This window comes from Convolutriloba macropyga, chromosome 11, assembly GCF_964194025.1.
Source record: "Convolutriloba macropyga chromosome 11, txConMacr16.3, whole genome shotgun sequence".
Lineage (NCBI taxonomy): Eukaryota > Metazoa > Xenacoelomorpha > Acoela > Convolutidae > Convolutriloba > Convolutriloba macropyga.
In genome coordinates this window covers 20,255,980-20,268,628 of record NC_134478.1, presented here as the reverse complement: position 1 = coordinate 20,268,628, position 12,649 = coordinate 20,255,980, and the positions used below count along the sequence as shown (strand labels likewise).

At 37.0% G+C, this 12,649-nt stretch overlaps 1 protein-coding gene across 1 annotated transcript; it reads right to left on the bottom strand.

Annotated features, from left to right (window-relative positions):
• Positions 1–9,681: 9,681 nt before the first annotated feature.
• Positions 9,682–12,288, bottom strand: LOC142349279 (uncharacterized). The gene is made up of 2 exons (XM_075400737.1): positions 12,073–12,288; positions 9,682–11,604 (listed from the first exon to the last, which is right to left on the bottom strand). The coding sequence occupies exons 1-2, from the start codon at positions 12,115–12,117 to the stop codon at positions 9,922–9,924; spliced, it is 1,728 nt and encodes a 575-aa protein (XP_075256852.1). The 5' UTR covers positions 12,118–12,288; the 3' UTR covers positions 9,682–9,921.
• Positions 12,289–12,649: the final 361 nt, after the last annotated feature.

Here is a 12,649-nt window from a genome sequence, read left to right as displayed (position 1 = left end):
CGATGTCTATAATAAATAAGGTCATAACATAATCAATCTGGCATCAGATAAAACCTAAACAAAAACTTTAACCTACTTTTTGCAGAAAAACACGGGACCTGTCCACAAAGCGACTGATTAACAGGTCGACAAAAAAAAGCGAAGATGTGCGAAATTCAAAAATACGTTTCTATTTTTGAAAAAAATGAATTTATCTAAAATCCCTAAAATGTTCTTTCATGTCTCAATAGGAAGCAATTGAGACATGTCATTATCTAATGTTCAATTGTGCAAAATCTCAAATCCAATGGGACCCACGATTATTGTTATAAATTAAAAAAGAAAGCAAAATTCCTATAAAATGTGCAATAATAAAACAAATCTCAAATATTTAAGGAAATCTCGTAGTAACAGTAGCAGCAAAGCCATAAATCAAATGTTTAAAGCCGAAATCTTTTTAGTGATTAAGTTTCAGTTCAGTGGAAACGGGTTGTTATCTGTATTTAGAGAGACTGAGCTACAAATCGACCGAAAAATTATTTTAAAAAAAAGAAGCTCATGAACTCAATTATGTTTTTGAAAACAATTATTTTCGAAACTTATAACCGACTTAAGAATTCAACAAACAGCGATGGATTAAGTTGCAAAATCTCAGCAAGCCAATTGGTTCTGTTAATAATGAGATTAAGTCACGACCCCACAAATCAACCAAATATATGAAGAAGACAAAATTTCAAACAATTTTACAGGATCACATTGTTCAAGAAACGGTAAGTGTAAGATGTTACCTGCAAGAGCTGTAAAATGTCACTTTCCTCATTTTAACATCAAACTTCGTATACATAAAAGGACTATGTATAAATGACAACCAAAAATAAACCCAGAAATTTAATTGTATAGAAAACTTTTTATGAAATTAATGGTCGAAGCAATCAGTCGCGGTGTATAACCAAGCGCCAAAAAAATGTTCAAGTCAACAAAAGTAATTGAGACATCTAATTAGTGAGATTGAGTTACAAGGCTACGAAAATGAAAGCAAAAAAGATACAGTTGAATTTTTTTCTATTTCAATTTTAAAGTCATTAAAATATACAGTTATAATTTGAAATCTCTAACTAGGTTAGGTTATTCGTCCTGGGAAAGCAGTTGATGCCTATCGTTATTAGGTATATGGTGAATAACAACAAAGAAAAGTCAAACATATGAAGAAACAAAAAAACCATAAAATTTTGCGAGATAACTTTGTCTCAGCCCAAAAACCATATAACTATATTACAAAAACAATTGACATATCCAGATACGCCATTTTCCAACGTTTTGCATTTTCTCTACCCTGCTTTCCTTCAATTGCACATGTCAATATTCTGGTGAATCGACAAGGAAAGAAGATGAACTCATAAAATATGCAATTATGCTCAAAATTTTTTTAAAAAAATTCAAACGCATAGTATCAAAACAAGGAAACCATTAGTTGAATATAAAACCATTTCTGATCTTAGTTCATAACTTACAGTAAATTGCTTTCCGCCTGTTTTTACTGAGACTGTGCCCGAATTTGAGAGAAACAAGGAAAAAAAAGATAACAAATGAAAGCAAAGTTCAAGAAGTACGTAAAAATTTTTTTACGAAAACAATTGGTCAGAGCCATAAAAACCATGAGCTTAACGCTGAAACGGTAATATAATCTAATTGGGTATCATTTGTTGTAATTATCTGTCATTAGCTGAGCCCTGATTTGAGATTCTTGTAAGTAAAAAAAGTTAACATAAAAACATTTTTAATAGCGGAAATATTTTGAAAAAAAAAACAAAGTCGCTCCCCAATAAAATATAAAATTTTTATCCTATGGATCCATGTCGAGATTAAGATCGGCCCAGATGTTGCTGCGCTTCTAACAAAATACTCATTTGTTAAACTGATTGCAAAATAGATCAATTTTTCAAAAAAAATTTCCGGTTGTCAAAAATAAAAATGCATTTTGTGTAATTATTGAGCTTAAATTTGCAAAAAAAACAGGCAAAATTTTAATTCCAGAATACTCACACAGCCAGTTGGTGTACAACTAACTCGTTTGTCAGCTTAAAAAGAATATGGCCGCAGTTTTAAGGCATAAAAAGCAAATCTGCTCCCAAATTTGGTTCTGAAAAAAGTTGAAATGTGGAAAAATTAGCGAAAATTCGAGCCAAAAAACTCAGATCGAACAACTTAGCAATCCTCCTATGTCTTTTGAGATAAAAATCAACAACACTACAGTTAACAATTTGAACAAATTTTACGAAAAATTGACGAAAATTAGGTCAAAAATACTGAAAATCTGAAAAAAAACAGCTGAAATACGTCTGATATTCGCAAAACTTTAAACCTCGATAACTCGCTATAAAAAACAAAATTTGAAAAAATCTTTTTAATTCCATATTCTACGCTGGAGAGGCTTTTAAATGATACCGCACTCACTTTTCTCTACGATGATTATATCGATCGGCCAAAATTGTCTAAACAAAAAAACCCATTTGAGTATATAGCTCCTCCCCCACTAAAGTGGGTCGGAGCATTAACTTCCATGTCCGTAGAATGAGTTGTCTTCAAGGTTAGAACTATGTAAAAAACAAGTAAAGGAAGAACTCAACATCAATTGTTTTGAAATGGATATATCATTCGTCAAATCTGTGCCGAATCATTTCTAGTTAAATTTATTGAAATAGAGTAATTAAAAAGCAGAGCGAAATTGATAGATTGAAGTACCTTTTGCTGTTTTTTTATTCTTTTATGATTTGGAGAACACAAGATGTAGATAAATCAGTTCGGTACGTCATTCATTAATTGTCATATTTTGCGATTCACTGCAGACTTCAATACAACTCAAATACTTTCATTGGATGAAAGGTAATCAGGCTTTTCAATATAAAGGGATAATGATATTAATTTTATTTCCTAATAAATCAATAGCGAGCTGTGGACAGACACTAATCAATTAAGCAAAAATTTCCTTAAAACATTTTCAATTTGGTTTTTAGCAAAGATTACGGTTTTTGAAATAGTTGCCAAAACGAACTAAAATTTTCTATTAAAATGTCTCAGCTCTCACGATGCCTCAATGCCACGATCAAAAAGAAATTGACAAAAGAGATTGCAAAATGTTAGGCAGATCCAAGGTGAGCTCCTTTTACAGCCTTAAAGTATAAAGAGCTAGGACTACTTATTTCTGCGCCCGAAGTAGGCTCATCTATATCTCTAAAGCTAACCGACTCAGTAAAACACAGAAGATAAACTTCTATTAATAAGGTGGAAATACAGTATAGCACCGGAGTAAAGTATATACACATGGTGTATCTAAACTAGCAGACTGACTAGAGTTAGTGCAGCATGCTTTTTATGTAAGAGAATAGTGTCTTCTCAGTCTCTGATTGGCTGGAGGTGTACGTCCAGTATTTCTACTGGTACATCCATTCGGGTTTAAAAGTTTTAAATCCGGATTTGTGAACTGTAGCAGAAATATGCTGGATGCGTCATCGTCGTTGCGTATTGAAGTGGTGAGTCGTGTTGTCGTCAATGTGGGGTTGTGACTTGTGCCCTCGTCTGAATTCCCTGTCACTAGAGTGTTAACTAGTGTCCTCAGTGAATAGTCCACTCAAGTGTAAAACCAGTAAAGATTCAGTTACAGGGTGTGCTGGGCAGTAACGGCAGTCCTGTCAAAGTACCCAACTGTCTCTCACTGTGCTTTAGTGAGGATTTATTCCCAGTTGGATGATCGCTTGTAGTCTGTAGTCACTGTCGGTTGTACAGGAAGACATTTATTTACCGCCATCTGATACAAGGTTTTACCGATTGGTGAAAATCCAACTTTAAGCCACTGTGAGGGCTGACTAATCCCTTAAATTATAGTTAAGTTTAATACCTGCTGAGTAAGCTCCGACCGGAGAAAAGAAGAAAAGAACTGATCCTATCCTTCAATTGCGGCAAAGAAGAAGAGATGAAATTGATATTTAGGCAAAGGAAATTATAAAAACGTAATTAGGAAGTAACGCGAAAGAAAATTAAGTTTGCAAAAAGTTTTGTGCAGAACAGTGAGTCTGCGTGTTTTTGTGGGACAGTGAGCCCAATGTTGTAAGACAGTGGCCTACGTCCGGAATTCAATTTCAAAGTCAGGGGCCCAATTGTCAGGATCCCTGACAATTTCCAAAAATTCTCTGTCTCGTGCGAGAGCGGGGCGAGTGAACGTGGATATAAATCAGTGTTGCAGCGGGTTTGCAACACCAGGAGGTGATAGAGGATCTGTGTTTCCTCTGGTGTCGGCTCTCTATTCGCCAGCTTGTCCACCACCCAGTCCCTAAAGAGGATATTAAAAGTGTGCCCATACATACACTTTGTGGCCCCGCACTCTACAAACTGGATGTATTCGATGGGGACAAGTATCGGTCTGTGTATTTTCGCATACAGTGGCAAAAACAACTGGTAATTTTTGATTGGTTCAAAAATATGGAGGTTGTCTTCGCAATAGTTGGGGTTAATGATATTGCTGTATTTCATGTAGTAGGGTGAAGTGAGCTTCGTGCTGACATAGTGAAGGCGTGCATTTATGTGGAGCAAAGGATTTGTTCTGTGGAAGTGATGCTGAACATCTCAGTCCGATTGGGTTTGTGCGTTTCGACATTGACATTCATTTGTGTTGGATGCAAAAAACCAAACTGAAGTTAGAAAGGGTCTTATTTCTGCTAAATATGGTAAAGGGCAACATCTTTTGTGAACATCGTGTTCAAATAGTTGTTTTGACGATCTGCGAGTGCAAAAAAAAATCTTTAGAGAATGCCAGAATCTTTCCGTGAACCGGGGGTTGATAGGGAGGCACTCAAGTGTAAGTTCCCTATCCCTTCTTTCCTCCAGATATTCTTTTTTGAGCTGTCTCATTGAGCACGAGCTAGCCTTCGGTTTCAGTGTATGATGAGGCGGTGTGGCAACATAGCTTATCCTTTCAGGAACGTCAACACCATGGTCTGTGTTGATTCCGAGACAATTGGTGAACTGGTGGAACATAAAGTTCGGGCCGGGTGCTCTGTGCAAAACTCTTTGTGTTGGGGTGAACAGATTCACCCGTGCCTTGGAAAATGAGGGCTGTTATCCTCCTGGTGATCTCTCCGTATACCCATCAGGCGACATGAGGCCTGCATCGATGATGAGCGCACAGGGTATATCTCGTGTGCGATAGCCATGAGGCGTCCCCTTTGTGAGGGATCCGTGCAGGGGTAGTTGTCGGTAGAGGTTTGCCGATCATAAGGAGGAATTTGGAGGAAGGGCGGCTGAGGTCGAGGTGGAGGGACTGTTGGTACTCCATATCTTTGTGATTGAAGGTTCGTGGGTTGTGATGTTGGTACTGGCATCACTGGTGGTGGGTACACCAGTGGTTGGGAGCGTGGTCGGGGACAACTAATTCTGCTCAAATAGGCCCGGCTAGTTAATACTGTTTCGGGGGTGGAGCCGTTTTGGGTGTTTTGCCGATTGTTCCTCAGCAACCTCGTCAGCCCGCGAAGAGCTGTGTGGGTTCTGGTGCAGTGGCTGTGGCACCGATAGTTTTGACACCGTTTGAATAATTTGTGGTGACTGTGGCACCGATTTTGGCAGCTGTGGTGCCAAAATAAAAGATTGCGATGGCTGTGGCACCGGCTGTTGCCCTTGTAGCAAGAGTTTTGTGACGATTTCAATGGTCCCGTCGGTGCTGTTGGTGAGCTTGTGTCGCTTCCGATGTATAGGTGTAGTCCCCCCGATGACGAAGAAGAAGTGGTGGGTGAAGACAGTAAATTCACTTAACTATAGGTGGCCGAATCCACAGACTGTGGCTGTGGGGAGGCCTGGGCCATCGTGAAGAGGGCCGGCGTTTGCATTTCGCATATTCGCACGGGCAGTAAAAGGGGCAGCACCTGTGGTGTCAGTGGTGAGGGCAGCATGTTGTCAACATCCAATATAATGAAGTCGTATGCCGTTGGATCGACATTGGGAGGGATAAGTGAACCTCCATCGTGAGAAGCCGTATTGACAGCTGTGGTGTCGCTAAAAGAGAAAAGTGCCATACAAGCGGCAAATTTAAAATTAGTTCTTCCAGGATTTCCTGATACTCAGGGTCATCCTCAGAGGAGTCATCAGAGAGTGATATAGCATGTTAGCATTTACGTTTACAAGGGTTAAAAGAGTGTAAGTGTAATCATTGAAAATGAGGTTTTCTGTAAAATTCTACTGGTAGTTCGTAGCTTTGATAATTAGATGTGGGAAGAGTAGAAGCTCTCCGTTTATTGTGCGTCTACTCTCTTTGAGTTGTTGTGTACAGGGGGCGGGAATTTTTATGGAAAATTTCAAATTTTCTCTGTATTAGAGTCAATTAATTTTGAGAGTGTAGAGAGCAACTGTCAAGATTGTGCTTTCGTCTTTTCTTTAGTGAGGTTGATTTGTATTGTGAAGAGTCTGATTGTAATACATGAAAAATAGTTTATGAGAAAACTCCAAAAAATCCGGAAGTTATAATCATAGCTAATGTTGTATTATGACCTAGGATTGATTTAAGTTTATATGCGCTAAATGCACTACGAAATAGTCCAATTAGGCACTGAGGAAAATTAAAAGCAGTCCATATTAAAGCTACTTCTTTTAATACGTACCAGGGACATCCAAAGGTTCCTATGAGGGATTCTTTTAAATACTTGCCGTTGATTAAGTGATGCCAATTGAGACGCCGAAGTGTAAATTCCTTTCCGTTAACAAAGAGTTTGTTGAAATAATTATTATTTTCACTTTGTAATTGTGAGAATTGTGCTTGTAATCGTGCTTGTTTTGCAAGATCTGAAAAATTAACCGCTAGTGCTGCTTCAAATTTTTGACGACGTCATTCACTAATGGGCTGAATTCCAGTTTTTGGACTGAGTCAGTCCAATCTGTTTGGCTATATATGCCAAGTTGCTGTTTAGTAAAAGCGTGGATGAAGCGTGGATGATGCAATTTTCAATTTCATTGGGCGTGAAGTTATGACGTGGTTTCGCGCTTTAATTGGATAAGGTGTTAAATGTTATGGCTCATCAACATCCGCTTCTAGTGAGATTTGCCGATCAAAATTTTCAGTTTTATATGGTAATTCACTAGACCAAGGAAATGTTTTACGTGTTAGTTGATCTACAAACTAAAGTTTGTTCTGATAAAATATAGGAATGCGCTTGAAACATTGATTTTCTAAGGCATAAAGTGGTGAAGAAACGGTTTTACGTTTAAAAAGCGAGAAAACAATTTAGAAATTTTAGTGTAGCGAATGTGTTTCGATGTCCTGTGATAATATATCCTACTAGTGGGAATTTTTCTGTTAATAATATAGAGGCTGTCTATTTTAAATCGTGATCAAGATTGCAGTTTTTTGTATATTGAGACATGGCTTATCATATAGCCCAGCTTTTTGTCGATCTGTACATTAGAGTGTATACCATCGAATAAATTCTGTTTTCAAAAGATTTCAAATTTTTCAGATATTCAAAAATTTTGCGATTCTTGTGGAATTACATATCTGTTACGGACGTCCGCTTTAGTGTAATGTGTGGCAGAATGTGTTTTGTTTGTTATGGATAGGCGTACGTCCTTAAAATCGTGATATACTTTGCCTGTGACAAAATTATAACCTTCGTGATATTGTACAAAAATATATGGATATTGCGTATTGGAATAAGGGCGATCTTCATTACATCTGTAAATGGGTTTAGTGAGTAATTCGAAATGAGAAAGTGCAGTTTCATCATAAAAGTGGCCTTGAAAACAACTTGTGTACATGTGTGCATTGTCTTGGTGCCCAGTGTTAGTTTCATTATTTGTGAGTGTTTCAATAAAAGAGGTTTTTTGAAATTTTATTATACGTGCGTGTGATCTGCCAACATCAAAAATGCGGCGGTTGTCATTTGGTACGCAATTGACTGACGCTTTAGTTTCTTGGTTCGGGGGACAGTATAAAGTGACCCGCTTTCAAGATCACATTTAATACGTGTTTTACCGTAATAAATACTTTCCGATTGAACGTCAAAACTAAGCGTTCCGGCATTATCTGTGGCATTTGGGATCCATTCAATGTCCCGTGTAATATATACCATATTTCCGTGTTGGAGAGCAAAAGGTCGGTCGCGATCGAGATGAAAACGGCCTTGTTTGGCTTCAATATTAACTTGCTAGCGTGGGTCATTAAGTACACAAAACTGTATCAACTGTGGGTGATAATGATTTTTACTTACGAGACCAAGGCGTGCAAGTTCTCTACGAGCTTCAATTTCTGTTGGAAAGAAAGTTTTTTCCATATTGTTAAAATACAAATTATCGCGATCAAACTGGAAGCCTCTCTTAAGTAATGTTTTGTGGCAAAAGCTTTCTTCTGAGAAGATGGATACTTGGGTAGGGAGGATTTGAAAGTCTGCTTGATTGATCTTACATTTGCCAATCCTATTGATCTTATAATACTGCATATTTGTGATATGCTGTGGGGAACAATCATAGTGAGTTACTATCAAGTCGTGGACTCCTTATATGGGAGCAGAAATATTGCGTTTTTCGACTTTAATTGGTTGTTATATGGGTAGTGGGTGTGAAAAGAATAGGTTAATCAAAAGTACGATTAGATTTGTAATGGACATGTGTAAGATAATCCAGAGAGAGGATTATAGAAAACGAAATATCATTCGGTGTTCTTTGTGTATCGATCAAATTTGTAGAGTATTTCGTGACAAATAAAAGGTGATGGATCTGTTTTAACGCGAAAAATATTTAGCAAAGTTTGCGGTTTTTGAAATAGTTACCAAAACGAACTTAAAATTTCTATTAATATGACTTAACTCCCACGATGCCTCGATGCCATGATTAAAAAGAGACTGACAAAAGAGATCGCAAATTGCTACGCACAAAGATCAAAGTTTGATTTATGGAAAATTTTAATTAACCAGGAAATTGCTAACATTCGTTTTACCATAGCCATGCTCCAACTACTTTAGCGGAATTTTAAGTCAAATGTGATAATTTTAAACACTTTATCTGCTCCATTCTTTGTCGGCTGCATAATTTGTCGGAGTTTGACTAAAAAATTCCTTGTTCCTCTGTTCGCACACACCACTAAACCCCTCAGGTATCATGATATATGTGCTCCTTTAGAAACAGAAATGACAAAAATTGAAGTACCAACTTTGAGTTGATGGGAGTTAAAGTTCAAATAAACAGCAGACAGGAACAGTACAATAAAATCTGGTCATCTTCCGGTATTTGACGGATAGTATTTTAAAAGATCTAGTTCTTTTATCCGCTTGTATTTTGCTTTGAACCAATATTTGAGATTACTATTAACTTAGCCATCATTAGCAATTCGGATATTTTGAGATCTAAGAACTGGTAAGTTTCAAAAAGAAAAAGGAAGATAAAAAAAATTTAAAAAAAACTTTTTGATGAAATCTTTTTTAAGTTAAAGAAAACGGTTTGAATATTTGTTTCATCGAAGCCAGCCAACTTTTTAATCTACTACAAAATTTTAACAAACAAACTATCCAGCTCAAACAGCTCGAAAAGAAATTCAGGTGTTTTTAACACCTGTATTTTTGAAAGCTCTGGAAAGTCATATTTCACGAAAACAAATTCTGTCTAAATTCCCGCAGACTTAAGAAAACGAATTCTCCCAAAGACAAAATTCACGGAATCGTTTTAGGCAATCGTTTAATCAAATTTATAAATCTTTCAAACAAGTTGTTTTATCTTAAATTTCATAATTTGAGACATAATCTGAAATATTAAGATAATGTTTTTTTGTTTATATAACTGTTTATTGTCTTATTTCCAGTTCAATTGTAACAAGTTGGAGTCAGTTTTCAGCATTTCTAGTTCAATCATATCGAGTTATTGTTCAAAGCATCTGATAATTACAAATTTACAGTTGATAATTTCCTCTCATTTTCAACCAGAGGGAGTAGTTATTTGTAGCAAGCCTACATTTTCCTCATTGTAGAATAGAATGAGCCCGTCTAAAGCAGACGGAAACAACCCTAAATTACTTCTCTGCCTTAAACCCGCAACTTGAGCGTGATCCAACATAATCGGCTGCAGTCTATCTGTTTGATAAAGAACCGCATTCTGTTGCTGGCCGAAATGCAGTTCCAGAATGTATGACGAAGAGTCGGCGAGTGAAAATGGCCCGACCACCCATCTATCGCCCTCGATGTTTACAGTTCTCGTTGCCCGACTCGCCGAGTTATCCAAGATTTTATGATTATGTTTCCACCTCACAATATCAAAAGAGTTCTTGTGGGGGAACAGCAAATAGTCTCCAACGACTGAAAACTTCGGCTGTCTGTCTACTGACACATTTAACATGCAACTCAGTCGAATAGTTTGGCCATCCATTATTAAAAGCACAGATGAAATACCCGCTTTCCTTTGCAATAACAGCAAATAATTTTGGGCACCTGCAATTGAGAATGGGTTTTGACAGTCAATTTCAGTTTTGGTCAGAAAAATCTCACCAGCTCCAATATCTGACATTTTGTTCCATTTTTCGAGGACAAACGAGTTGCTGCCCGTTTTGGCTACAACATGTGGCTCATCGTTGCAGAAAGATATATCGACTGGAATTTTCTGCAAATTAGTTTTGCCGATTTTGAATCGACTTGACTTTTCACAAGTCCATTTCCACTTTTTGTGAATAAAGAGTGGGTTGTCGTGCATGTTGAAAACTTTCAGTTTGCTCTCAACTGGGTTTGAATTTTTCCACGTTGTTTGAAAGACGTAAATGTTTCCGACGGAATCCATTTCTACTTTGACGTGGTTGTCATCCGCAGGGGGTGGCAGACTGATCCTAGCTGTTTTTCCTGTTGTAATTATCATCTTCGGTTTGTCATTACTATTATTTCTGTAGCTATGATCATTGTTATTATTGTTATAATTGTTTGTGCTGCAGTTGTTGGTGCTCTTAGCTCTTTTGAGAGGTTTGGCTCCGTATATGGGTCCTTTTGGGGCCTTGGTGTCGACATAATGGCTAACATTGGAGGAATTAGTCGTTTGATCTTCAAATTGTTCATCATTTTCGCCATGTAGTGATTCATAATCTACTCCTCCATTGCTAAACTCCTGATTTCGTTCACTTACTGCCAGGTGAATCTGCGTCAGTTGTTTTTGATGTTGTTCCAGCTGTTGCTGAATGTTGTCAACTTTCTTTTCGAAAGTGTTGAACTTGTCACCCAGAGATGTTAATGTGCCCGAAAAACTGGCCTGGTCCTCTGTTGATCCATGTGTAGTATACTGGCTGTCAACTTGTGAACAATACGGGCTTGGATCTCTAATTGGTTCTCGATTTGAGTACGAGTACGGAACCTCTGACCTCGACTCGACTCCACCCCTGGATGAGTTCGCCTGTTGAGAACTTGGATAGTGATCACTGTTAGGAGCGCTGGAGACGTCTATTATACGGTCAATGGAATCGCCTTGACTTGGACGAATGACAGTCTCGAACTCACGCGGTGTGACCCAATGATCTCTCGAGTTGTGTGACTGTTGCCATTCAGAACGAGAAATGAGCACTCGACAATCATTGCAGATGTATTCTGATTGGGTTCTTCTGTCATTAGTTGACTTGATATATACCTTTAAACAATTTAAACTAGCGCTGATCATAAATACATTAGACGTTTTAAGAGAATGTAAATTAAATTTTATGTTGAAAAAATTCCAAAATAATCATGCCTTAAATAACAATTAGACTTTTTTCAACCATAGTGTTTCGAAACTTGAATCAATGCGTGGTCGGGCTCAAAAATTTTTATTGCTCCCCCAGAGTGGCGTTCAATGGTCCACAGAATGTAAAGTACAAAACCTATAACATAAACAGCAATGACCTTTTTTGGTTGCCCTACAATTTGAAACCCTCCTAAAACGGAAAATCTTTGCAGAGCTAACTTTTGTGGGCAATTTCGATCGAACACTGTGCATGTCTACATGAGTGAATTTTGTTAATTAAAAAATTGAGCCGCACATTGAACACATGGTGCAGCTGGTACTTTGTTTTTACCAAACAATGTTTTCTGATCAAATGAAGAAATCGTGATTAAATACCTGGTCGGAAGCGCAAGAACCGTAGATATTTGCTCGATAAGACATTTTACCAGAAGTACTTTGATTATGTTAAGAATGTTCAAAAAGCAAAAACTCTCAAAAATAAGCTCAAATAGATGTTTCAGAATGACAATACGTGTTAATATTCTCAGCTTCGAACAGCATATAGTAGCTTTAACTTTTTTATAACAAAAGGCAGAATGAATGTCAACAGAATTTTTTATCTTCATAAAAGCAAGAAGAAACGTGTTCGGATAAGACTGATAAATTATGAATGATATGCCGATTACAACACAATCTTCAATTAAAACATTTTTTTTTGTCATACACAAAGTATAATTCTTTTTAAATGTATCTTGCAAACTCAGTTGCAAAAACCGGCAGTGATATGTCAATAACTGTCTTATAAAGTTTTTATACAAGTAATTACATAGCAAAAAAAAAGACTGATATTTTACACAATTCAAATTAAAAGTGAAGTAGGTTCTTATTCTGTCCTCTCTGATAGACTTGATATTGTAATAATCAGCAAAACAATGCAAAACATTATTAAAAATTGCTTCCAACATTTGTTTAC

Excerpts from the sequence above, each read along its gene's own strand:
- LOC142349279 (XM_075400737.1), bottom strand. The coding sequence starts at position 12,117 with ATGTCTTATCGAGCAAATATCTACGGTTCTTGCGCTTCCGACCAG. Across the intron at positions 11,605-12,072 it reads GTTCTTGCGCTTCCGACCAG|GTATATATCAAGTCAACTAA; the intron begins GTATTTAATCAC and ends AATTGTTTAAAG.